Source organism: Giraffa tippelskirchi, chromosome 8 (genome assembly GCF_054371585.1).
Source record: "Giraffa tippelskirchi isolate mGirTip1 chromosome 8, T2T-mGirTip1v1.2.pri, whole genome shotgun sequence".
NCBI lineage: Eukaryota > Metazoa > Chordata > Mammalia > Artiodactyla > Giraffidae > Giraffa > Giraffa tippelskirchi.
Genome location: NC_137282.1, coordinates 42,298,727 through 42,326,366, shown reverse-complemented (window position 1 = coordinate 42,326,366; position 27,640 = coordinate 42,298,727). Strand labels below are relative to the sequence as shown.

Here is a 27,640-nt window from a genome sequence, read left to right as displayed (position 1 = left end):
TGAAAACAATAAGGCTAAAAATATTTATGTGGCAGCCCCAGTTCTGCCTGGAAGAAAGGAATGTTGCTCCAGCTGTATGAAATCACCTTCAAGAATTGTCTCAACTTCAGAGAGTTATCTCACCCAAAGTCACATTTGTGAGGGAAGCTCACATCCCTAATCTGATGGAGATAGAGGTGTAAGGGCTGAGCCATTTCAGTCCAATAGCTGATAGGATATTTAAACTCCAGAAATCCCAGGAGGTGTGTTGATAGGGCCTGCATCACTTACTAATTCTCTTCATTCTCCTCATTCTTACATCTGTCTTCCACAAGTGTTTATGCCTAAGAAACTCCTTACACGTGTTTTGAAAGGTTATCTCATGCAACATGTAAAATATATACTATTTGACTGTTATCTGATTACTGCTAAAATTGATAGAGTAAAATGTTCTCTGCATTTTTATCTAATCATATCCAAAATTTAAAGACTATCTCTAGAGAATATCTAGAAAAAGTCTGCTTGTGATACGCTTTTAATCTAATTTGCTTTGGAACCATTAAAGTTTTGCCAATAAGGAAAAATACTACTCTTTGGAAAGGTTTGAAATAATATTGATTTTGCCAAAGGAAGTTATGATCTGGCCAGACTCATGGTAGTGTGACATGAAGAATTTATTCATAGCTGCTGATTTTGAAGTCCTTCTAGCTTATTACCTATTTTGATAAAGATCTGTTCCTGATCTAGCTTTTTTCAAAATGTGTTCTGAAAAAAAGAAAAGAAGCAGTGTCCATTAGCTCATTCCATCTCTTAGAGGGTGCAAATTACTGGAAAAGGAATTATGCACCAGAAAAGATCCAGTTTAAGAGTCTGAAGGGAGAATCAATCTTCAATCTTTTTTCACTTTATTGTGGCATTCATCATAATTAGCATTTCAGTGGTCAGTTGTGGGTTGCATATATAGGGGAAATATATTAATAATTTATATGTTTCAGCACTGAACGAAGATTGATTATATTCTTTGCAGCCAAAGGTGGAGAATCTCTATACAGTCAGCAAAAACAAGACCGGGAGCTGACTGTGGCTCAGATCATGACCTCCTTATTGCCAAATTCAGACTGAAATTGAAGAAAGTGGAGAAAACCACTAGACCATTTAGGCATGACCGAAATCAAGTCCCTTATGACTATACAGCGGAAGTGAGAAATAGATTTAAGGGACTAGATATGATAGACAGAGTGCCTGATGAACTATGGACGAGGTTTGTGACATTACAGGAGACAGGAATCAAGACCATCCCCCAAAAAAAGAAATGCAAAAAAGCAAAATGGATGCCTGAGGAAGGACTTACAAATAGCTGTGAAAAGAAGGGAAGTGAAAAGCAAAGGAGAAAAGGAAAGATATACCCATCTGAATGTGGAGTTCCAAAGAATAGCAAGAAGAGATAAGAAAGCCTTCCTCAGCGATAAATGCAAAGAAATAGAGGAAAACAATAGAATGGGAAAGACTAGAGATCTCTTCAAGAAAATTAGAGATACCAAGGGAACATTTTATGAAAAGATGGGCTCAATAAAGGACATAAATGGTAGGGGCCTAACAAAGCAGAATATATTAAGAAGAGGTGGCAAGAATACACAGAAGAACTGTACAAAAAAGATCTTCATGACCCAGATAATCACTATGGTGTGACCATTCCCCTAGAGCCAGACATCCTGGAATGCAAAGTCAAGTGGGCCTTAGGAAGCATCACTATGAACAAAGCTAGTGGAGGTGATGGAGTTCCAGTTGAGCTATTTCAAATCCTGATAGATGATGCTGTGAAGAGCTGCACTCAACATGCCAGCAAATTTGGAAAACTCAGCAGTGGCCACAGGAATGGAAAAGGTCACTTTTCATCCCAATCCCAAAGAAAGGGAATGCCAAAGAATGCTCAAACTACTGCACAACTGCACTCTTCTTGCAGTAAAGTTCTAGTAAAGTAATGCTCAAAATTCTCCAAGCCAGGCTTCAGCAATATGTGAACTGTGAAATTCCAGATGTTCGAGCTGATTTTAGAAAAGGCAGAGGAACCAGAAATCAAATTGCCAGCATCCGCTGGATCATCGAAAAAGCAAGCGAGTTCCAGAAAAACATCTATTTCTGCTTTATTGACTATGCCAAAGCCTTTGACTGTGTGGATCACAATAAACTGTGGAAAATTCTGAAAGAGATGGGAATACCAGACCACCTGACCTGCCTCTTGAGAAATCTGTATGCAGGTCAGGAAGCAACAGTTAGAACTGGACATGGAACAACAGACTGGTTCCAAATAGGAAAGGGAGTACACCAAGGCTGTATATTGTCACCCTGCTTATTTAACTTATATGCAGAGTACATCATGAGAAATGCTGGGCTGTAGGAAGCACAAGCTGGAATCAAGATTGCCGGTAGAAATATCAATAACCTCAGATATGCAGATGGCACCACCCTTATGGCAGAAAGTGAAGATGAACTAAAGAGTCTCTTGATGAAAGTGAAAGAGGAGAGTGAAAAAGTTGGCTTAAAGCTCAACATTCAGAAAACAAACATCCTGGCATCTGGTCCCATCACTTCATGGCAAATAGATGGGGAAATAGGAGAAACAGTGGCTGACTTTATTTTTTGGGGGCTCCAAACTCACTGCAGATAGTGATTGCAGCCATGAAATGAAAAGATGCTTACTCCTTGGAAGGAAAGTTATGACCAACCTAGACAGCATATTAAAAAGCAGAGACATTACTTTGACAACAAAGGTCCGTCTAGTCAAGACTATGGTTTTTCCAGTCGTCTCACATGTATGGATGTGAGAGTTGGACTATAAAGAAAGCTGAGTGCCAAAAAATTGATGCTTCTAAACTGTGGTGTTGGAGAAGACTCTTGAGAGTCCCTTGGACTGCAAGGAGATCCAACCAGTCTAGCCTAAGGGAGATCTGTCCTGGGGGTACATTGGAAGGACTGATGTTGAAGCTGAAACTCCAATATTTTGGCCACCTGATGTGAAGAGCTGACTCATTAGAAAAGACCCTGATGCTGGGAAAGATTGAGGGCAGGAGCAGAAGGGGATGACAGAGGATGAGATGGTTGGATGGCATCACTGACTCAATGGACATGGGTTTGGTTGGACTCTGAGAGTTGGGCTGGCGTGCTGCGGTTCATGGGGCCGCAGAGTCGGACACTGAGCAACTGAACTGAACTGATACTTCAGCACATTTTACAGTGAGATTCATGATGAACCTTGATGTTGTAGAGATGAAGGGAAAGATTTTAAGAAGTTGGACAAAAAGTTGTGGAAATAACAGAAACAACTTTAATTAAACTAAAAAAAAAAAAGATTGATTCATGCTAAAAGCCACAGGGGTCAGCATTAAGAAGATGCTTCAGAGAACGGAATGAGTAAAGAATGATATGAAAGGAGAATAAATTAAGTCAGAGGCCAGGCAAGCATTATTATTCAGCTTTGAGTCAAAGTCAGTATAAGAACAATGAAAAACTTGAGAGGAAACATGAGATCCATAAGAACTGAAGTTAAGACACTGGTTAGAGTACAGAAATAGGAAAGCAAGCAAGCAAGAAATGACTAATGTTTATTGAGTATTTACAGCATGCCAGAAAACATACTTAATATATTCCATAAATTAATATATTCAATACTAGCAATATGTTCATGAAAAGAATGTTGCTGCTGAGTGGTAATCTTTAGCAACTAACTCTCTGGAGGAAGGAGGCCTGATTGTTAGAGTCTGCCAATTTCCATGCTGTAAATACCACACCCTGCTCAGTTTAAAACTACCACCAAGACATTAACAGTCATGGGATCTAGTAGGCATGAATTAGCTCCAGCATACTACTACTTCTATGTCTAGTTTAAAAAATGAAAAACATAAATACAAATTATAAATCCAGGCAGACAAGGGTAAACTTTATGTAAAGCTTTTCTGATTCAAAACTCCATGATATTTTTACTAAACCAGTTTTCAGGAAAAACAAAATAAAAAACAAAAAATTGTCTAGAATAGTGCAGAGAAAGCATATTATCCTAGTACTCTGGCTGGGCTGGAAGCTGAAATTAATTAAAGGCTTAAAAGCACCTGAGAAACCCAAGAAATGGAGATAGAAGAATAAAGTCTACCATCCTCTCGACATCCAGAATGAAGCTTTTGAAACTTGCCTTACAACTTCTAATTTAAAAAGAAAAATATGTAGAGAGGATTTCCCTCTTCCTCTTCTTTAAAACACATAGAGAAATTTAGGAGATCAAGAAGGAAAAATGCCAGCCTCACATTTAAAGAAACCAAAGAATGCCCTAAAGTTACCCATATGTGGTGAATTTTTAACTGACAAGAAGAAAAGACACTAGGAAAGAATACTTGGAGCTGAGGATCTAAGAAAATTTTGGCAGAATTCAAGTTGACAAAATATTTGATATTACATGACAAAAAAAAATCAATGCCCTGTTATTTAGCAAAAAGGGAATGGCTATATGGACTGATGACAGGAGTAAAGAGGATCAGTTTTACACACAAATGGCAGGTAAAATGAATCAAACAAGAAAGTCATAATTTGTAGGAAACTATGCTAGCATGAGACTGACAGAGGAAAAGAAATTGTATTTTGAAAAGTCTGAGAACCACTAATTTGAGCTGGCTGCAATGAAGTAAAATCAAACCAATGAAAGCATTGTCTCTTATTCACACCACACTCACATTTTGTTCACATCATACTCACATGTACACAGAATTCCTGAGTTGCACTCTTGTCTCTGCTTCAAATATTGCCTGTAAATAACTGGACTAGGACAAACATTATTATCATTGATTAGTAGAAATAGACCAGCTTTAAACCTGAATAATTGTACTAGAATAAGAAAAAAAGAGCAAAAAATAGGATCAATAGATAAATACAAAAAGTGGTTATCAGGATATTATGATGAAACAAGCATGCATTTTGTTTTGTTTTATGAAAACAATTCAAACTATAAAGGAATTTATGTGAAATTCCAAAATACCATACAGATAATTATTTACATAATGAATTGTTTTAAACCACGTAAGAATGATAAACACAACACTTAGGATAGCAGGAATGAATTATTTTTTAAAAAGTAACAGAAAATGAGCTTCATGAAACAAGAGTCCAAATATTGACATAAAAGTTGAGATTAGATAGTCTAACAGAGAAAGGGATTAAAATATAAACAGAATTCATGCAAAAAGAATGAAGAGAGCAAAATGGAACAAAAATAAAGGAAACAATAAAATAAGCAGTAGAACTTGCTATAAATATAGTAGATAAAAGAGAAGACTATATCCAGGAAAGGAAGCAAACTGAGTTAGACCAAGTAAAAAAGATTTAGCAAGAATAAGCTGAAAAATAAAAATAATATGATCGTATCAATATATGCACAGAATCTTTTGACAAAATACAACACTCATTCATGTTAGAAACTTTAAGTACACAAAGGTAGAGGGGAACTTCAACCTCATAAAGAATATTTACAAAAACCTAGAGTTTACATCATACTTAAAGGTGGAAAACTTCAAGCTTTCCTACTAGGAGCAGGTACAGTGAGACGATGACCCCTCTCACCACAACTTTTGACATGATACTAGAAGTTTTAGCTAGTGCAATAAGACAAGAGGAAGCAATAAAAGGTGTTCATACTGAGAAAAAAAAGATAGTGTTATTCATAGATGACAAAACCAACTATGTAGAAAGTCTGAAAGAATTAACAAAATGTTGTTGAAACTTATAAGTGATTATAGCAAGGTTGTAGGATATGAGGTTAATATACAAAAGTCAATCATTTTCCTATACATCAGCAATGCGTAAGTAAAATCTGAAAGTAAGGACAGATACCATTACATCTGTTGTTGTTGTTAAGTTGTTAAGTCACATCCGACCCTTTGCATCTCCAGGGACTGTAGCCTGCTAGGTTCCTCTGTCCCAGAGATTTCCCAGGCAAAAATACTTGAGTGGATGGCCATTTCCTTCTTCAGGGGATCTTCTTGACGCAGGCATCAAGCTCACATCTCCTGCATTGGCAGGCAGATTCTTTACCTCTGACTGAGACCCCAGGGAAGCCCCAATACCATTACATAGGACCTCCCAAAATAAAAAAAAAAAACCTATTTATAAATCTCAAAAGGATGTACAAAATCCACAGAATAAAAACTAAAAACATTCTGAAGACTGAAATCAAATAAGAGCTAAATAAATGAAGAGAAATTGTATGTTTATGGGTAAAGTCAATATCACCAAGATATTGGTTCTTCCCAACTTGATCTAGAGATTCAGTGCAATCTCAATTAAGATCTCACCAAGTTATTTTGTGGATAATGACAAATTGATTCCAATGTTTATACAGAGGGGCAAAAGACTCGGGGCCAAAACACAACTTAAGGGAAAGAATGAGATTGAAGGATAGACACTATCCAACTTTGAGACTTATTATAAAACTATAGTAATCAAAATAGGGAAGTATTTGTGAAAGAAGAGACAAATAGATCAGTGGAGCAGAATAAAGAGCCCACAAACAGACTTATGTATATGTTTAACTGGTCAGTGATATGGAGCAAAGGCAATACAATAAAGATAGTCTTTACAACAAATTGGTGCTAGAATAACTGGACATCCACTTGCAAAAATTAATCTGGACACAGACATATATCCAACACAAAACCAAACTCAAAATGGACCACAGACCTAATTGCAAAACCATTAATCTCCTAGAAAATAACATGCAAGAAAATTTCAATGACCTTGGATATGGTGATACATTTTGGATATAATACCAAAGGCACATCCATGAAATAAATAAATAACAAGCTAGACTCCATCAAAATTAAAAATGTCTGTTCTGTGAAAGAGAATGGCAATTGAATGAGAAGCCAGGCCACAGACCAGAAGGAAATATTTGAGAAAATGATGTTTTTGATAAAGGACCAGAACACATGAAGAACACTTAAACACCAACAGTAAAAATAAAGAACTCAAGCATAAAATAGGTCAAAAATCTTAAGAGGCACCTCAGTGAAGAAGATACACGGATAGGAAATAAATATATGAAACAATTCCCCATATCATATGTTACCTGGAAAATGCAAATCTAAATGACAATGAGATACCACTATCTATTAGACTGGCCAAGATCTAGAACGCTGACAATACCCAATTTTGGTGAGGATGTGGAGCACAGGAAGCCTCATATTTTGCTAGTGGGAAAGCAAAATAGTACAGCCAGTTTGGAAGATACTTTGTTGATTTCCTACAAAATGATTTCACCATGTTGATCCAACTCAGTATTTCAAGAAAGGAGTTGAAAACTTATGTTCACAAAACATGCAGACATGGATGTTCACAAAACACCTAGAGGCAGTTCTCTCTATAAATGTCAAAACTCAGAAGCAACCAAGATTCCCCTCCAGTAGGTGAATGGATAAAACTATGACACATCCAGACAAAGAAATAGCATTCAGCACAAACAAAAAAAAGAGCTATGAAACCATGAAAACACAAGGAAGACCCTTAAACTCATATTACTAAATGAAGAAAGCTAATTTGAAAAGGTTACATACTGTGTGATTCCAACTATATAACATTCTGGAAAAGACAAAACTGGAGAGAGTAAAAGGTTACTGGTTGTAATATTTAGGGGACGGGGAGGGATGAATAGGGAGAGTAGAGAGGATGTTTATGTCAGTGAAATAGTCCCTATTATTTCATCACAATGATATGTGTCATCATATGTTGCCCAAACTCATAGAATGTACAGCATGGAAATCAACTACAAAGTAATCTATGGGCTTGGAGTGATTATGATGTGTCACTGTAAGTTCATCAGTCATAACAAATGCACCACTCTGGTGGGGGATCTTGATAACTGGGAGGGTATGCACATGTCAAGGCAAGGGATATATGTAAAATATCTGCACCTTCCTCTCCATCTTTTTGTGAACCTAAAACTGCTGTTAGAAAGGCTTAAAAAAGCAAATTTAGATAAAAAGGAAATAATTTATGAGAATAATTTTATAGTGAAGATGCCATTTTAACTCAATAATCATAGTGATCACCATGAATGACACAAATTGAAACCTTGCACTCCCTGATAGGAGGCAATAAGAAGAACAGAATCACTTGCATGATTTCCTGCTAAAGATGCACAACCCAAATCTAATCATGAGAAACCATCAGACACACGCAAATTGAAGAACATTTCAGAAGATAAGTGGCTTGTAATCTTCAAAAGTGCAATCATTGAGAACTATGTCAGAAGAAAGAAATAGACTAAAGAGGCATGACAACTAAACACCATGTATGATTGTGAACCACCTCGATTTTCTATAAAGAATGATACTGGAAAAAGTGGCAAAATTTGAATGGGGTCTGAGGTAATGTCTATAATGCACCAGTGTTAATTTCCTGATTTTGATGGTATGTTGTGGTTATATAGGAAATAAACACTAAATTACTTGAGTTTGGAATAACATGACTTAGAAATTAAAAGAATGAAAAGAGTTGCTCCCAAGAAGAGATCAGAACAACGAGGGAAACAACTTAGAAAACAAAAGAAATAAATAATTTAACTCCATAAATGTAACTGAATAATTTATTTACAGATACACACTCAAATGATAAGACTCAGTTTTCACTAGGGAATATATATTTGCAATATATATTTCAGAAATGGTAGAGAAGTTATTTGGAAAAACTATATTAAAAACAATTTGAAATGCTGGAGAGAATATAAACAACAGTTTTTTTTTGAGTAATAAAGACAAGGTGAGATGACAGAACCATGTATAATGGGAAATAAACACCTAGGTCACCTAGGTCTGTAAGTAGAAAAGCAGATCATAAAGCTGCTTTTACTGTGTGAATATGTTTATAAGAGAAAACTTGTTTTTCAGGTTTGTTGCACTTCTTGCCTAACAGGTACACAATTCAAGGCCAAAGATGTAGACTCAACATTCAAACACTTAACAGTTAAAACCAGTTGCTCATGCTATGAAATTAGAAAGAAAATTACCTTACTGTAAGCAAAGCTGGAAGAATGGAGGGGAAAAGGCATAAGTAATTAAAGGTAAAGAAAAAAAAAAAAAACCTGACCACGACAAGATGACCCTCAACAATATTTTGAGCCAGATCAAAAAATTTTTAAGTAAACCAGAGAACCCTAAAGATAAAACTTGAAAGAAGTCAGATAGAAACACGCGAATTATCTGCAAAGAAGAAGCAGAGGGTCAGCTGATTTCTCAGAAACAATCCATTCATAATCCAAGGAGCAGAGAAATGTTACTTGACATGACTATCACTTTCAAATTCTGTAGCCACAAAAATTAACTTTTTAACACAAAGCCAAAAATACCCTCAGATAAAATAAAGTTGAAGATACCATAACTAGCACATACACTAATGAATATACTTATTTCATAGCAAAGGCAAATGATCTCTCACTGCAAGTCTAATATGTAAGGGGAAATAGTGAAGAAAATGTAAAATGTGTGAATAAATCCAAACAAATAAGTAACATTAAAGTCAATGACAGTATAAGTCGTGCTGGAAGTGAACAGTGATAAAATATTCTGTGGTACTTTTACAATTCAACCTCCAGGCAACATTATATATTAAAGGAACTCGTAAAGATATTTCACAAGAAAAACCCTTAGAAAGGAATATGAGAATCTGGCCAAGGCATAAAAAAAAAAAGTTCATGTATATGAGGAAAAGAATGTAAGCACTATTCAAGCTACTCTTTCTTTATAAAATAAAACTATTTAATTATCAATGTTTCTAATCACTTAAATTATAGCATACTAAATATGAGTTTTATATATTTTTATTTCCTGTAAATTAATAACAAATATTAGATGGAAATATTGAAGATTTGAAGAAAGATCTAAGGCAACAGGTTTTAATTTTCCTCATTGATTATTAAAATGATTTTACATGGTTTCAGCTTGCACAAACCTTTTTATAGTTCCATATGACCACAGAAAAAGAGGATTTTCTGTGCTGTTACTCCAAAAAAGCCTCTTTACCAGGCTGCACATACTTTTGTGTTTGTGTAAAGAAGCAGAAAATAAATATTTTAACTTTCAGGGCTACACACAATCTCTGCACCATATACTTCCTCTTTTTCCTCCTAAAAAATATCTAGCCTTAAAAACATATAAATTCATTTTAGACTATGAGCTAAAAAGCCTTTTAGATTTAGCCCATCAGCCTATATGTCAAAATATTTAACAGATGCCAAAAATGAAATTTAGAAAAAACTAAGTCAAGAAGGAAAGAAAACCTGAGAAGTCCTATAACTATTAAAGAAAATAAGTCAATAGCCCACTTTTCCCTATAATAAAACAATTGTATCAGAAGAAATTTCTAAATGATTCTAGACAACATTCATGAAAGCATTAATACAATTGCATATACAAATTATTAATATATAAGGTAACAGAAAAAGTGGTAATACTTTCTATCTCATTTTATGTGACTGTCATAACTTTGATGTCTAAATATAATAGGAACAGTAATTTTACTGAGTGGTATCTTGTATGAAAATGCATGATTTTATAAAAGTAGAAATTTTAAACAAAGATCAAAAGGAATTTGACAATATAAAGCTTTATATCATTACCAATGTGGCCTATATCCAAATCTTCAAGTTTAGTTCAAATAGAGAAAAATAAAGTAATCCCTTGGTAACATACTGAAGGGAAAATAAACAGTTCAACAGATGGATACATATATCTGACAATATTTCATACTCATTTATGATTTAAAAGCATAGCAAACTAGGATTAAAAGGAAATCCTTTAGTCCAATAAAAATATATTTTAAAACAACCTTAAGAAACTTCACAGTTAATGATAATAGGCTGAGCACTGTGCTTTTGAACTGTGGTGTTGGAGAAGGCTCTTGAGAGTCCCTTGGGCAGCAAGGAGATCCAATCAGTCCATCCTAAGCGAAATCAGTCCTGGATATTTATTGGAAGGACTGATACTGAAGCTAAAACTCCAATACTTTAGCCACCTGATGTGAAGAGCTGACTCATTTGAAAAGACCCTGATGCTGGGAAAGATTGAAGGTGAGAGGAGAAGGGGATGACAGAGGATGAGATGGTTGGATGGCATCACTGACTCAATGGACATGAGGTTGAGTAAACTCCAGGAGTTGGTGATGGACGGGGAGGCATGGTGTGCCGCAGTCTATGGGGTCACAAAGAGTCGGACACGACTGAGCGACTGAACTGAACTGAACTGAACTGTTGAGCACCTTTTTAAATTAAGAACAAAATATAGTCCCTCTCATATCATGTATTCAATATTCTATTGGAGTTTTTTTCAATGTAGAAATACAAGTCAAAAAAAAGTTGCTCTTTTTTTTTCTTTGATCCCACTCACATTCTCCCAATCAGATAGATAGTGCTGCAAAAATTGCCTCTGCTTCACAGCAAGACTCTAATGTTGCCTGTGTGTGACTTTTCCAATTTCTCTCTCTCCATTCCCTTTGAGATCCACTACAGTAAGAATTTTGACCCACCACATCATTGGAACCATAAAAATAAAGTTCACCTAGAATCTCCATGAAACTAAAGTCAATAGGACTCTCCACATACTTGACTTAGCAGCTTTTGACTCAGTTAACACATTCTCCTCTCTAAATATTTTCTTTGCCAGTCTTCTAAGACACCCCAAGCTCTTAGTTTTCCTCACAGTTCAAAGAATACTCTTTCTTGGTTGTATTTGTTATTTTCTGTTCTTTTGTCCCACATCTTCCTCCTTCTCACATACACATCTTAATGCGGGTTTGTTCTTGAAAGCAGCTTTTATTTCCACTTATGACTATACTCACTTTCTTGATATCTTACAGTCCCATCTCCCATCTATATGCTGATGACTTTTAAGAGCCCAGTTTATAAATCTTTCCTGAACCCATATAATCACAAAATTCCATTTATTTTAACATATCCAAAGATGAACTCAAGACTTTACTGCTAATGCCCTACCACTGCAAATAAAAGCAAGTCAACTTTCAGTTGCTCAGCCCAAAATGTTTTGAGTCATCTGTAACAATGCTCCCTAACATCTATGCATGAAACTACACCAATTTCTACTGTTTCAACTTTAAAGGCAGAAGTCAGACTGATATTTTTAAAACTTATTTCAAACAATGTCAATCTTCTGCTAAAAATTCTACAATATCATCCCATTTCAACTCAAAGACAAAATACAATATCTTATGTCTTAGTTTCTTATAGCTGCTATAAAATCACAAACTTTAGTTACTTAAACCACCACACATTTATCCTCTTGCAGTTCTGGAGGTCAGAAGTCTAAAGCAAGGTGTTGCCAGGGCTCTGCTCATTCTGGAGGCTCCAGATGAGACTCTGTTTCCAGCTGTTGGAGGGTCTATGCATTCCTTGGCCCCTGTTCCTTTCTTCCACCTTCAAAGCTTGTTATTCTAACCTCTGGTTCCACTGTGACATCTCTTTCCTTTGATTTTAACACTCTTGCTTCACTCCTACAGGGAACCATGGGACTACATGACACAAAACAAACCCAGAACTGATCAGTGCAGTTTCTGAGCAAGAGAACTATGGATCCTGGTGGGAGTCGTAGTTGTAGTTTTAACTATAATATACACTCTATTTTGCCTTTTAAACTTTATACAAAGTGAATGCATTATCGATTCAACATATAAATTAAATAACAAACATATAACAACTACAAAAATAAATTGACTTTTCTATGAAGCAGTAGAAATATTCCTGTTACCAATGCAATTTTAGTTTCGTGCTGATATTATTCAGAAAAGAAAGTCAGGTAACCTATTCATCACTGCACTCCTGGAAGCTCAGCTCTCAGGAATGTATATACTCAGTTCATGATTCACAACATTATCCCTCTGCTCCTCTGATCTCAAGATAACCCAACACTTACAAACTAGATTTGGTGCTAAGCTTATGATGCTTTTTTGTGCATAGCAGCAGAACTAGTATCAGGGAAAATTGAAAGATTCAATTTTCTTGGAGTTTTTTTGGGGTATTTGGGAGATACAACACTGAACTGAGGAGTTCACTGAGGGAATTTAAACTAAACAACAGTCAAAATAGGAAATGTTCCTTGAGATAAATGCTATAATAGTACACATTCTTATAGCTTAATTTCCTATTAGATAAAACAATTTTAATCCTGGATTGAGATTTAATAACAATTTAAAATTCCAAATTTAATAGCTTTATGTAATCTATAAATGTATAAAGTATAGCTTTAAAAGTGAGGTTAGTGAAAGAATTTTACCAAAGAGAGAATCTGAAATTTGCATAAAGTGTTTTTGCTTTCTGTGGATTAGAGTTCTAGGGAGAAAACCAAAGGTTTGTATATTATATCCCAGCAAAATCGTTGTTCCTTTTTCTCAACTTAGTTCATCTACCTGCAAACTAATATGCTTTTCTTTAACTTCTATTTAAAGTTACCAGGAGCCCATGAAATGCAGTTACTCAATTAGCAACACAGTAATACCACCACCAACAATATTAATAATGACAATAAAATTAAGATTAAATCATATTCTTTGATAAAATGAAAGTAAAAGTTTAACTATATTGGACTTCCCTTGTGGCTCAGCTGGTAAAGAATCCGCCTGCAATGCGAGAGACCTGGGTCTGATCCCCGGGTTGGGAAAAAACCCCTGGAAAAGGGAAAGGCTACCCACTCCAGTATTGTGGCCTAGAGAATCCCATGGAATGTACAGTCCATGGGGTTGCAAAGAGTCAGACATAACTATATTCTATAAATATTTAAGAATTCACTTCAGAAAATTTATTGAAGTGTACTGTTCTTTTCTATTCAGGTTTTCATAACAAGCAACTGAGAATTTGAATATTTGAACATATTCCAAGTATGAGACATTGATGAGTAAGCATAATAACATGCATCCCCTTTTTTCATTTTCTTTACTGAAAAGAACATTATTGTTTAGTACAAAGGGGACAAAAATTTAATTGACTATATAATTGTATATTGTCTCCAAGAAAGAAAATGAGAGGACTTTGGTAGAAATTCATAATGCCATAATAATAATTTCCTGTGCTTCATGGCCATTATACACTCACCTCTTACTGATTAATTATACTAAGATACTTTCTACAGAACAAATTTAAGTGAGATTTCAATACATTTTTCATTTACAGAGATTTCTGTCAAACTTTAGCCAAAAGTCTGACTCAATTTTCACATAATCTTCATTAGAAGATTATTGTATTTCTTAAAATTCTGTATGTGAAAAATGATGGGCTAAATTGTAGATCTAAATGTTTCTTAACTTTAATATTTTAAAATAATAGGTAATGTTTTTAAAAGTTTATTTGGCACAGAAAAATTGCGTCATTTAAAAAAAATTATTACCCATCTATTATTATTATCAAAGTACTTCTGTCTACTTCCAACTGTTACTAACCTTTGTGAATTCATTGGTCTAAAAGCGTAGAAATAATATTTTTAGAAAATAAATCCATAATTACCTATTATGTAAAACATAATCCAATAAAAATAAATTCAGAGGACACAGCATAGAGACGTAGGTCTTAAAAGATGCTGGGTGACAAAGCGAAGAAGCAGAAAAAAGGCAACCGAGTTTCTGTGCGGAGGGGATTGTAAGCTGGTAAGTCCAAGAGAAGGGTGTATAAAAACAAGGCTGGGGGGAGAGAAAAGACGGAAACACAGCTTCTCTGGGTTACTAAATCAAGGGCATAGAGATGAGTGGAATGAGAGACTTTCCACAAATCACTAAAGCACAGTCAGGGCAGTGAGCATGGTAAATTATTTAGGTGGTGTGGATGAACTGTTGTTTTGTGAGGGTTATACATTGATATAGCATGTTACATAAGTAAGTTCATGGAAGAACTTATATAGTAACTATATACTGTCACTACTACCAGTAAGAACTTTTAGGTAAAAGAATGATTGAAGTTGTTTTTTATATATGAGTATCCAAAATCACTGCAGATGGTGATTGCAGCCATGAAATTAAAAGACGCTTACTCCTTGGAAGGAAGGTTATGGCCAACCTAGATAGCATATTGAAAAGCAGAGACATTACTTTGCCAACAAAGGTCCGTCTAGTCAAGGCTATGGTTTTTCCAGTAGTCATGTATGGATGTGAGAATTGGATGGTGAAGAAAGCTGAGCGCCAAAGAATTGATGCTTTTGAACTGTGGTGTTGGAGAAGACTCTTGAGAGTCCCTTGGACTGCAAGGAGATCCAACCAGTCCATCCTAAAAGAGATCAGTCCTGGGTGTTCATTGGAAGGACTGATGTTGAAGCTGAAACTCCAATATTTGGCCACCTCATGCGAAGAGTTGACTCATTGGAAAATATCCTAATGCTGGGTCTTTTAAAAAATATAATGTACATTTGTTGCTGTTAAGTTGCTAAGTTCTATCCAACTCTTTTGTGATCCCATGGACTGTAGCCCACCAGGCTCCTCTATACCTGGTATTTCCCAGACAAGAATATTGGAGTAGGTTGTCATTTCCTTCTCCAGGGGATCTTCCAGACTCATGGATTGAACCTGCATCTCCTGCATTAACAGGTAGATTCTTTATCACTGAGCCATCAGGGTAGCCTATAATGTACAATAGGCTACCCTGGTGGCTCAGTGGTAAATATATAAATTTAGGTATATATTTATATATAATACAAAACCACTGATATGATCATACAATAGATGAGAAAATGAAGGCCAGGAGAAGTTAACTGATTTACCACTGAGAGAAAAAAATAGTGGCAGTAGCAAGGATATATATGAGTGTTTAGACTGACAGTTACATGCTTTTCCTAAGCTTTCTTCTGCTTTAACCCAATGAGGACTATGGGGTTCTTTCCCTTGCTTTAATCCTTTAAGCAGTAATGGGTTTTTATCTAAGAAATTATATGCCATCCATTTTTTACAGGATCTGTTGGCTGTTTTACAGGCTCCCCTTGTGACTCAGCTGGTAAAGAATTCGCCTGCAATGCAGGAGACCTGGGTTCAATTTCTGGGCCAGGAAGATCCCCTGGAGAAGGAAATGACAACCCACTCCAGTATTCTTGCCTGGAAAAGCCCATGGATAGAGGAGCCTGGCAGGCTACAGTCCATGAGGTTGCAGGAGTCCCAGGACTGAGACTAAGCATACACACTCATAGGTCACTACATGAATAAATGATTGAAATACAAAATAGACTTGAAATATAAGCTAAATAACAGATGCTATGTTTATCAGAAGTAAAGTCAGAGTTACAGCATCGAATATATTTATTTCTGTTGATCTGATAGTTCAGGACACATAGAAGAAACTGGTGAGCACATTCCTTAAGTTCCTTATGACTCTACTTATTAAAGAGTTTTCTGACTTGCTTTTATAGAGCAGACTATGGAAGAGCAGCATTTGAGTTGTTTATCAAAATGCATATGTCTTTTAAGTATTTACCGGCTTTAATACCCCACAGTAACATAAATTCTACATTAGTGTTCCCCACCAAAGAGCTAAGTGGTACCAGACCACTCTGAAAATTCAGTTCAATACAACTCAGGTTAATCCAATCAACTGAATATTAAAACCTACTTTAAGAGTTAGAAACAGAGATATGAAGTTCTTGATTTCAAGTTATTGATATTCTTTGGAGAGAGACCAAATGAAAGCACATAAAGTAGCTTGACTATCACAACAGCACATAATGCAATGATAATCAATTTAGCAACATTTATTACTCATTAAGGACTAGATGAAAGAAAATCTATGCAAATAACTGCTATGTCTAAGAAGAACCAAATGAAACCATTTATAGTTTCTATGGATCAAATTTCAGTTATTATATTTTCATGTGGTTGGTTTCATAAACTGAAAGTTGCCTATTGTAGCAACCATAAAATTTGCTTTCACCTTCTGATCTCAGGCATTTGATCAGATGATACCTGTGGTAAGTCCACTACTGCTTACTGTCTGGTAAAACTGCTTAGGTTGCCATTTCTTTTTTTCTCCTTCCAGTCAATATGACATTTAACCTTTAATGTCATCATTCTTATAGTGCCAAAGATTTTAAAAGGATTGAAATAACTGAAAACATACCAAAGTGTTTTAACAATCAATGAACATATATTTTCTCAAATTCTTTTTCTGAGAAGACAAAAACTTCAAGCATGATTTTAATTATGTGAATGAATCTACTGAAGTTTAGGTTGAGGCAATAACTGCTAACACAATCATGGAGCTATCATAATTTTATAGTCTTCGCTTGAGCTATAAGAACATGTGATTATATCTGTTTGCCTTTTGTGAGTATGTTTAACTTTTTTTTTTCCTTTAACATAGTTTCATAAACTGTCCATAAAAACAATAACACCATTAAAAGAATTATTTCTTTAAGACATTACTTAATTTCGATTAGATTCAGATAGTTCCAAGAAAGAAAACTGAAATTAATACAACCCAGTGTATAAAAGCATTCATTGTTACTTTTGTCACATTTATCCTTCCATTTCTAACCACAGCTCATTTTCTTTCCAAACTTTTATAACTGAACAGTATGAAATCTCCTCATATGATCATATCCTGATTAGAAAACTACTTTTACCTGCTTGTCTTTCCATTTGTTTCTCCCTTACATAAGTGTACCCATGGTAGGACTTTAGAAAAATAAGTAACATTAATATCTGGAATACATTTTCCTGTAAGTAAGCATTTTTTTGGCTTTAGGTCATGCTTCTAATGACATTTGCTTTCTCATTCTGCAAAATATCAAAGAACTTCTAAATACATCTTTTCTTTCACACTAAAGTCAACAGCAATGAGATTATATGTGTAAAATACATGCATTGTCAATTTAAGTGACTAGATTGACATATAGTTTTCTTCCAATCATTGATTTTTAAATACAAATCCTGAAATTGCAATTTCGTTACTTCTAATTCACAAGGTAGTAGGCAGAATTAATTCTAGTAAACGAACTCCTGTATTTATCATTCCATATTCATTACATAGTTTTTTAAATTATAATTTGTATTCCATAATCAAAAATTGCTTTAGGAATATTTAGAGAATAAAATTTGTAAGAATGGTAATTTTGATAAACTTCAAGTATTCTTTATAAAAGAATGTAAATGTTTGCAATCTCAATACAGACTTACCTTGCCTACGTATTGATAATCAGATCCTGTATATTCCTCCAGTAAGAAAAACTGATTCCACATCCAACCACGCTTTTGACGATGAAGTATTTTGCCATCACTCCTTGGAACACGTGCACCTAAAATTCTTTTCTGGGGCACAGGAGTCCTTCTGAACATTATCTCTGGAGAACAGAAATGTGGCAGGCATACCCAGAGTAGAAATAGTAGCAAAAATTGATATATTGTCATAGTTCACTTCTTGATAATTTCCAACGTGGATGAAGAAAAAGCAGTCTTATTTTATTGGGTAGAATGTTACTGTATTTCAACTGGTTTCCAACATTTCACCAATGTTTTGGACATGTTTCCAAAAGCTTCAAACAAACAAACAAATAAAAAAAAGTCAGTTGACAATATTATGAATGCTACCTGTCACTTTAAATTTACTTTGACAAAGATTAATTAATGATAGCAACCAAAATATTTACCTTCCTTCTCTTACATAAAGTAATTGTTAGTTTTGGAGACATGACTTGTCTAGTAAGAGATCTATAATTTAAGAAAAGATGATTGCAAATAATTTCAAACAAATTCCAAAGAAAGGACATATCAAGCCTTATTTCTTTTTTTTTTCCTTTTGGCACTTTACTAGTTTTAGGAATTATAACCCCTGTATAGAGTGGAGATGTAGTTAATTTTACATGTCAACATTCCCAGAGTAATTTAGCATAAATTAAAATTTTGAAAACAAAATAGTGATTTTAACAACCATAGGAAGTAGGCACTTATCATGCAATGTAATGATACTTAAATAATTTTTTTTTTAAACAGCAGCACAGTTTCTTCAAATTTCATCTATCTTAAAGATAAAAGTAAAGCCAAAATAAAAAAAAAAATCTGAGTGTCTTCAGCTGAAGACTTTTCTTCTCTCCTCTCTTAGGTAGATCTGTGAAACATCTAGAGCTTCCTAGAGCAGAAAATAAAAATCACTACTACAGTAAATCAACATGTGACATAATTTACACTATTGTGTATAAGGATTTAATCATGCTGAAAATTCCAGCTTTGATACATTTGCACAATGTATCACCACAGACTTGCCCCTATGCTGATCTGGAATTCCACGACACCCCAGCCTTCTCACGGCTCTCCACCTACAATTATTTTTTCTCAGCAGTGTATCTCCAGTAAATCCTGTGTGTGTGTGTGTTATTCAATCAGTCATGTCTGACTCTTTCTGAATCAATGGACTGTAGCCTGCCGGGCTCCTCTGTCCATGTTATTCTCCCGGCAAGAATACTGGAGTGGACTGCCATTCCCTTCTCCAGGGGATCTTCCCGACCCACGGATCAAACCCAGATCTCCTGCATTTCAGGCAGATTCTTTACTGTTTGTTTTACCATTTGAGCTACCCAGGAAGTCCTTCACGTAATCCCACTACAATGTAAATAAGATCATGTCACTTCTCTGCACAAAACACTCTGATGGCTTAGCACCTCATTTTGATTAAAACCCAACATCTCACAAAGACCTACAATTGTGAATTCCATTTCATAACTGCTGGTCACCTCTCTGACCTCATGCTATACTTCAATCCCTCAGATCACTACTCAAAATTGACTCTTTTCCAGCCAAACTGTCCCTCTTGCTTCAGCCTGCAACACACCTCATATACACCTCTCTTCAACCAGGACCTCTTTACTTTTTCTCTCCACTTGGAATGCTCTTCCACGTAGTTATCCACATAGGTAGATCCCCTGCTTCCTTCGGATCTTTCTTGAAACCTCCCCTAATATTTTCTATTTTCAATACACATGTATTTTATTTATTATTTACTGTGCACATATTCTGCCTGCCATCATCCCATGAGAAAAAGCAATTTTGCTCTTTTCTTTGCTATTGTTTTCACAGTACCTAGAACAGAATCTTGCACATGGTAGATGTTCATTAAACAATCTGATTGGATGAATGCATGAATTATAAATTGATTCAAACATCTGAGCATCATTATCCTCTATAATGTTAAGCCCAAACATTTAGATATGAAAATAATATTTTCAAATCAGAATAACTTTTATTCTTTGTTTATATTATTCTTAGGCTATTTTTATTTAAAATTTTCTATTTTCATTTTCAGTTAGGTATGCATTTTATTTCAGGATATGATAAAATACAATAAAAAGTGGTTGGGGGATCAAAAATGTTATAAAAAGTGGTTGGAGGACCAAGAGGATTGAGTTTGATTTCTTTAATATGACAATGTATTCTTAAGTGCCCCAGCATTTACATGTATGGTTTCATTCACAAAGATTTCTAAGCAATATGTTTACTTATTTGTGTGTTTGTTTTATTATTCAGATGATTTAAAGGTTAATGCAAATATGCTTCAGAAGTAAGATTAATGATGAAGCAGTATTTCCTCAGAGTATATTAAATGACTGTGGAACTCTCTACAGCACGTGAAGCATTCAACATGACAGATATAACCTGTATTAAAATCTGTCATGTAATGCTATACTTGGGAGTAAAGAAATTATCTGATGCATAAAATGGTTTTATATCACAAAGTACTGACTTTACAGAAACTCAGATTGATTGGATTCTAAGTAATAGGAACATTTACCAAAATGATATTTGACTTCTTAAATGCATCAGGACACTCTAGACAGTATTCTCCAGAAATTTATACTGTTCCTAAGAGTTAGAGGAGAGTTTGCATGATTGAGGGTTTCTTTTATCTTCTATGAAAGCTTTAAAACTTATTGAAGCAAGATTCTCATTTCAACTCTTTTTTTTTTTTGATTTAAAACTATTTGCTAGCACTTGCTATATTGATTATTTTCAATACAATGTAACTTTACCTATAAGTTTAGAAGCTTAATTATCAATATTTTTAGGAAGGTGGATGAGGACATTGCATTTGTAAAAGTTGTTAGTAAGCAATTGGAGCTATATATATATATACCATTTATCTTCATTATTATTTTAGTTTCTATTATTTCATAATATATTTTCTGAAGCATCTATAGTTAAATGCATTTTAATACTGATTTAAGATCATTAAAATATATTTAAATATATTTTCCATAAATGTATTTGATAAAACCATCTCAAGCAATGACAAGATTAAATAAAAATACATTTAATCTTGACTAATTAGATATATTAATTTCTTTCATTAACAGATTGGACTTCTGGTCTCATATCTAAAAATCTCTGCATAACTTTAAGGTCAAGAACATTTTTCTCATGTATTTTCTTTTAGAACTTTTATAGTTTAAGCTCTAAGCATGTATGGTCCAATTTTAATCAAGCTTTGTATATAGCTCAAGATATGAATTGCAGTTTGATGTTTTGCTTACGAGTATCCAATTATTCTAGCACCATTTGCTGAAAAGTGCATCCTTTCTCCACTGAATTGCCTTTGTAAATTTGTCAACAATCACTTGTATATCTATATGTGTTTATATATTTTTGGACTCATATATATTTGCTTGTTTGTCCATCTTTATACCCATAGAACACTCTCTTGATCACTATAATTTGTAAGTCTGCAAATCAAATAATCTTAGTCCTCCAACTTTGGTCTTCTTTTAATTTTCTTTTTTTTGGTTATTACAGAACTTCTTGCATTTTCCATCTAAATTTCATAGTTACCTTGCATTTTATATGTAAAAATCTGTGGGGATTTTAATGGGGATTGCATTGAATCTTTAGATAATTTTGAGAAAAATGAACATCATAGCAACACTGACTCTCCCGAGTTATGAACACTGTATGGATCTCTCAGTCATGTTTTGTAGATTTCAATATATAAACCTTGTTCACTTTTTGTCAAATATAACCTGAGTATTTTCATTTTTTTTATGCTATCACTTTATCATATTTTTGTTTTTAACCACTTTTTTGAGGTGAGATTGAAATACAAGGAGCTGAAATATTCATTGTATACAACTCGATGAGTTTGGACATTGTTAAGAGGAAACACAGACACATCCTAGTCTGGCATGAGTATATGATAACAGATTAAAAATCATATCTGATTATAGACTTGTATCCAGATATATAAAGAATTCTCAAAATCAACCATCAAAAAACACAAAATCCAATAATAATTGAAAGAAGATTTGAATTGACACTTCACTTAAGAAGACAGAGGGCAAAAAGTATGTGAAAAGATATTCAACATCATTCATCATTTGAGAAATTCAAACTAAAATGACTCGTGACTAGCATACGTCAGTGAGGATGTGGAGGAATGAGAACTCTTTTACACCTTTGATGGGGTTGTCAAATAGTATAAACTCTTTGGAACACAGGGTAGTAAGCTGAAAAATGGCCCCTCAAAGATGTTTATATGCTGAGTTCTAAAATATGGAAATATATGCTACTTTACATGGTAAGAAAACTAGAGATATGATTCACTGAAAATCTTGGGGATTTAGGAGATCATCCTGGATCATTTAGACAAAACCAATGGTGGCTCAGACAGTAAAGAATCTGCCTGTAGCGCAGGAGACCTGAGTTCAGTCCCTGGGTTGGGAAGATCCCCTGGAGAAGGGAATGGCAGTCCCCACCAGTATTCTTGCCTGGGAAATCCCATGGACAGAGGAGCTCGTGGTGGTTTACATTCCACAGGGTCACAAAGAGTCGGACATGACTGAGTGACTAGCACTTTCATTTTCTTTCATATGATCACAGGGGTTTCCCAGGTGATGCAGTGCTAAAGAATCTGCCTGCCAATTCAGGAGATGTAAGAGACAGGGGTTCAATCCCTAGGTCAGGAAGATCCTCTGCAGTAGGAAATGACAACCTACTCCAGTATTCTTGCCTGGAAACATTCCATGGACCGAGGAACCTGACAGGCTATAGTCCACGCAGTTGTGAAGAGTTGGACATGACTGTGGACACGACTGAGCAACTGAACACACACATACAAAGTAATCATAGGGTCCTTCATAACAGGGAGGCAGGAGGATCAGTCACTAAAAGAGGTGATCACAGATGCAGGAGGTTAGAGTGTCCCAAGTAAGAGTGCAGTAGCCAAGCATTACAGGCAGCCCTGGAAGCTAAAGAAGAAAAACAATGGATACTCCCCTGGAGCACCGCCCTCCCCTCCCCCTAGCCAGAGATCTTGATTTTAGACTTTTGACTCTTGTTGTTGTGCAGCTGCTAAATTTTGTCCAACTCTTTTGTGACCCTGTGCCCTCCAGGCCCTTCTCTCCATGGAATTCTCCAGGCAAGAATACTGGAGTGGGTTGCCATTTCCTTCTCCAGGGGATCTCCCCATCCAGGGAAGGAGCACATGTCTCCTACACTGGCAGGCACATTCTTTACTACTGAGCCACCAGGGAAGCCCTTTTGACCTCTAGAAATCTACTAGATAAATCTGTAATATTTTAAGTCATTCCGTTTGTGAGTTGTTACAGTACCAATAAGATAGGCAGATTTAGACATTTATGCAAATGGAATAAAGGATATTTATCTAAAATATGCATGTTTATAGCAATTCAAGAATATAGGGGAAGGCTAGAAAAAAGTCAGTGTCACAGGTGAATGGATAAACAAATCGGGCTATAGTCATACAATGGAATGTTACCAAGCAATTAAAAAAGAGCAACATTTTTAGTTCACAAGAAAGGAAGGAGCTTAGAAAAATACCACTCCATCCTAAAAACAAAGAAAACCTGAACAGAAGTAAAAAATTAACAACTCTTCTTGGATTCATAACAATGGAGGGGGACTCAGGGACTACTGCCCCCAAGATTGAAGATAGATAAATGAATAGAAGGCTTAACCAGCTTAACTGACTAGAGACTCATGAGCAGAAATCAGCCAGCCGGAACCAGTAATGGAGTGCTAAACCTGAACTGTAATTGACAAGCTGCTGGAGGTTCAGTGAGTGCAATTCGGAGAATTAAAAACTCCAAGGGGAAAGTCCTCAACGTGGTGAGATTTACCGTCAGGAATACCACCAAGTTTCCACAGTAAATATCTGAGAAAAATTCCCTTGTGCTTCCCCAGGGAGAGGGTAAAGGAAATATTTTTACATACCTCAGATCATTCTGCTATTAATAAGGCCAGCCCTACGGGGAAACTCGTCAACCAGAGCCTAACCTGCTGGAGTACTGCACATGTGCAAAGTCGCTTCAGTAATGACTTTTCGACCCTATGGACTGTAACCCTCCAGGCTCCTCTGTCCATGGGATTCTCCAGGCAAGAATACTGGGTGGGTTGGAAGGCCCTCCTCCAGGGTATCTTCACAACCTAGAGATCAAACCCACGTCTCCTATGTCTCCTGAACTAGCAGGCAAGTTCTCTACCACTAGTACCACCTTACATAGGGAAAGAGGAAATACGTTCTGGCCCACCTAAGGAGTGAGAAAATCTGGAGAAACATTTGGGAAGTTCAGTCCAGAGGCACAGAATCACCAAAAGACTAAGAACACAGACTATAGAATGCTTCTCCTGCCCCATACCTAGGCTTCCCTGATAGCTCAGCTGGTAAAGAATCTGCCTGCAAAGCAAGAGACCAGGGTTCAATCCCTGGGTCGGGAAGATCTACTATCACACTGTCGTTCAGTCGTCTCTGACTGTTCGTGACCCCATGCACTGCAGCACGCCAGGCTTCGCTGTTCTCTACTATCCCCCAGAGTTTCCTCAAACTCATGTCCATTCAGTCAGTGATGCCATCCAACCCTCTCATCTTCTGTTGCCCCTACTCCTCCTGCCCTCCTTCTTTCCCAGCATCAGGGTTTTTTCTGATGAATTGGTTCTTTGCATCAGGTGGCCAGAGTATTGGAGTTTCAGCTTCAGGATCAGTCCTTCCAAAGAATATTCAGGGTTGATTTCTTAAAAAATTGACTGGTTTGATCTGCTTGCAGTCTAAGGGAGTCTCAAGAGTCTTCTCCAACACCACAGTTCAAAAGCATCAGTTCTTGGCTCTCTGCTTTCTTTATGGTCCAACTCTCATATCAATCCATGACTAGTAGAAAAACCACAGCTTAGACTATATGAACCATTGTTGGCAAACTGATGTCTCTTCCTTTTAATATACTGTCTAGGGTTGTCATATCTTTTCTTCAAAGGAGCAAGCATTTTTTAATTTCATGGCTGCAGTCACTATCTGCAGTGATTTTGGAGCCCAAGAAACTAAAGTCTGTCACTGTTTCCATTCTTTCCCCATCTATTTGCAATGAAGTGATGGGACCGGATGCCATAATCATTTTTTTTTTGAAGGTTGAGTTTTAAGCCAGGTTTTTCACTCTCCTCTTTTACCTTCATCAAGAGGCTCTTTAGTTCCTCTTCAATTTCTGCCATAAGGGTGGTGTCATCTGCATATCTGAAGTTTTGATGTTTCTCCCCACAATCTTGATTCCAGCTAGTGATTCTTCCAGCCTGACATTTTACATGATATACTCTGCATATAAGTTAAATAAGCAGGGTGACAATACACAGCTTTGACCTACTCCTTTCCCAACTTTGAACCAGTCATTTCTTTCATGCCCAGTTCTAACTGTTGCTTCTTGACCTGCATACAGGTTTCACTGGATGCAGTAAGGTGGTCTCATATTTCTGTCTCTTCTAATAATTTTCCACAGTTTGTTGTGATCCACACAGTCAAAGGCTTTAGCATAGTCAATGAAGCAGAAGTAGATGCTTTTCTGGAATTCCCTTGCCTTTTTAATGGTCCAACAGATGCTGGCAATTTGATCTCTGGTTTCTCTGCCTTTTCTAAATCCAACTTGAACATCTCTAATTTCTTGGTTCATGTACTGTCAAAGCCCAGCTTGAAAGATTTTGAGCAATACTTTGCTAGTGTGTGAAATGAGTGCAAATGTACAGTGGTTGGAACTTCCCTTGCCATTGCCTTTATTTGGGATTGGAATGAAAATTGATCTTTTCCAGTCCTGTGGCCATTGTTGTGTTTTACAAATTTGTTGACATGTTGAGTGCAGCATTTTAACAGCATCATATGTTAGGATTTGAAATAGCTCAGCTGAAATTCCATCACCTCCACTAGCATTACTAAAGGATTATTTACAGCAGCTCCATCTCCTAGTACATCATATCCTGCTATCGAAAAAATTACAAAGCATGCTAAAAGGCAAAAAAGTGCAAACTGGAGAGACAGAGCAAGCATCCAAATGAGACATAGCAGGAGTGTTGGGATTATCAAACCAGGAATCTAAAGCAGCTTTGATTAATATTCTACGCACTCCACAGGAAACAGTAGACAGCATGTAAGAACAGATGATCAATATAAGCAGAGTCACGGAAATTCTAAGAAAGAACTAAAAATAAACATGAGAGATAAAAAAACACTCTAAGTAAAGAACACATCTGATGGCCTTATTGGTAGACTTAGTTTGGCTGAGGAAAGAATCTCTGAACCAGAGGGTATATCCACAGGATCTTCAAAAAGCTTATACATTTGTCCTTAAACATTCATTCAGATCCAAAGAATGTACAGCACCCAAGAGTGAACTCTAAGGACTTTGAGGATAGTTTAGAGTAGGTCCCTCCTCAGTAAAAAAACGTTGCATTTTGAAGAGGGATATTGATAATGAGAGAGGATATGCAGATGTGGAGGCAGTGGGTCTATGGGAAGACTCTGTATCTTCTCAATTTTCTTGGAAACACAAAACTACTCCAAAAAATATCAGCAATTCATAAACACACACAAAATGAAAGAGAAATAGGAAATTATGCAAAACAAACCAGGTTAATTTGCTTAATGTTAATTCTTCCCAGGTATGTTCTATGTTGCTAGAAACCTACTTATTAACTTTTTCAAAACATTATTCCTTCATTATAAATGCTACAAATAATTATTCCAATTTGTTGTTGTTCAGTTGCTAAGTGGCATCCAACCCTTTGCAACCCCATGCCAGACTCCTCTGCCCTTCACTATCTCCTGGAGTTTGCTCAAATTCATGTCCATTGAGTCAGTGATGCTATCTATTGAACTCATCCTCCGCGGTCCCCTTCTCCTTTTACCTTCAAACTTTCCAAGCACCCAAGTCTTTTCCAGTGGGTTGGCTCTTCACATCTGTTGGCCAAAGGATTGAAGCTTCAGGAACAGTCCTTGCAATGAATATTCAGAGTTGATTTCTTAATGCAGGAGATGCAGGTTCAATCCCTGGGTTGGGAAGATTCCCTGGAGAAGGAAATGGCCACACATTCCAGTATTCTTGCTTGGGAAATTCCAAGGACAAAAGATCCTGGCAGGCTATAGTCCATGAGGTTGCAAAAAGTCGAACACAGTTTAAGGACTAAACATTCCTCCAGTAACCAGACTCAAAATATAGAATTTCAATAGGTAGCTCAGATAGTAAACAATCTGCCTGCAGTACAGGAGACCCAGTTTCTATCCCTGGGTTGGGAAGATCCTCTGATAAAGAAAATGACTACCCACTCCAGTATCCTTGCCTGAGAATCCAATAGACACAGGAGCCTGGTGGGCTATAGTCCATGGGGTCTCAAAGAGTCAGAC

At 35.9% G+C, this 27,640-nt stretch overlaps 1 protein-coding gene and 1 long non-coding RNA gene across 2 annotated transcripts in view; both read right to left on the bottom strand.

Annotated features, from left to right (window-relative positions):
- Positions 1–27,640, bottom strand: part of CDH10 (cadherin 10) — a 169,029-nt gene that overhangs the window by 80,778 nt on the left and 60,611 nt on the right. The window contains exon 2 of the mRNA XM_081523424.1: positions 18,163–18,518. Within this exon, the coding sequence (XP_081379550.1) occupies positions 18,163–18,393 (231 nt within the window). The 5' untranslated portion in view covers positions 18,394–18,518. The remainder of the gene's footprint in view (positions 1–18,162; positions 18,519–27,640) is intronic.
- On the bottom strand, positions 633–7,653 carry LOC145518629 (uncharacterized). The gene is made up of 2 exons (XR_014063048.1): positions 7,572–7,653; positions 633–4,787 (listed from the first exon to the last, which is right to left on the bottom strand). It is a non-coding gene; the product is annotated as an uncharacterized LOC145518629 (long non-coding RNA).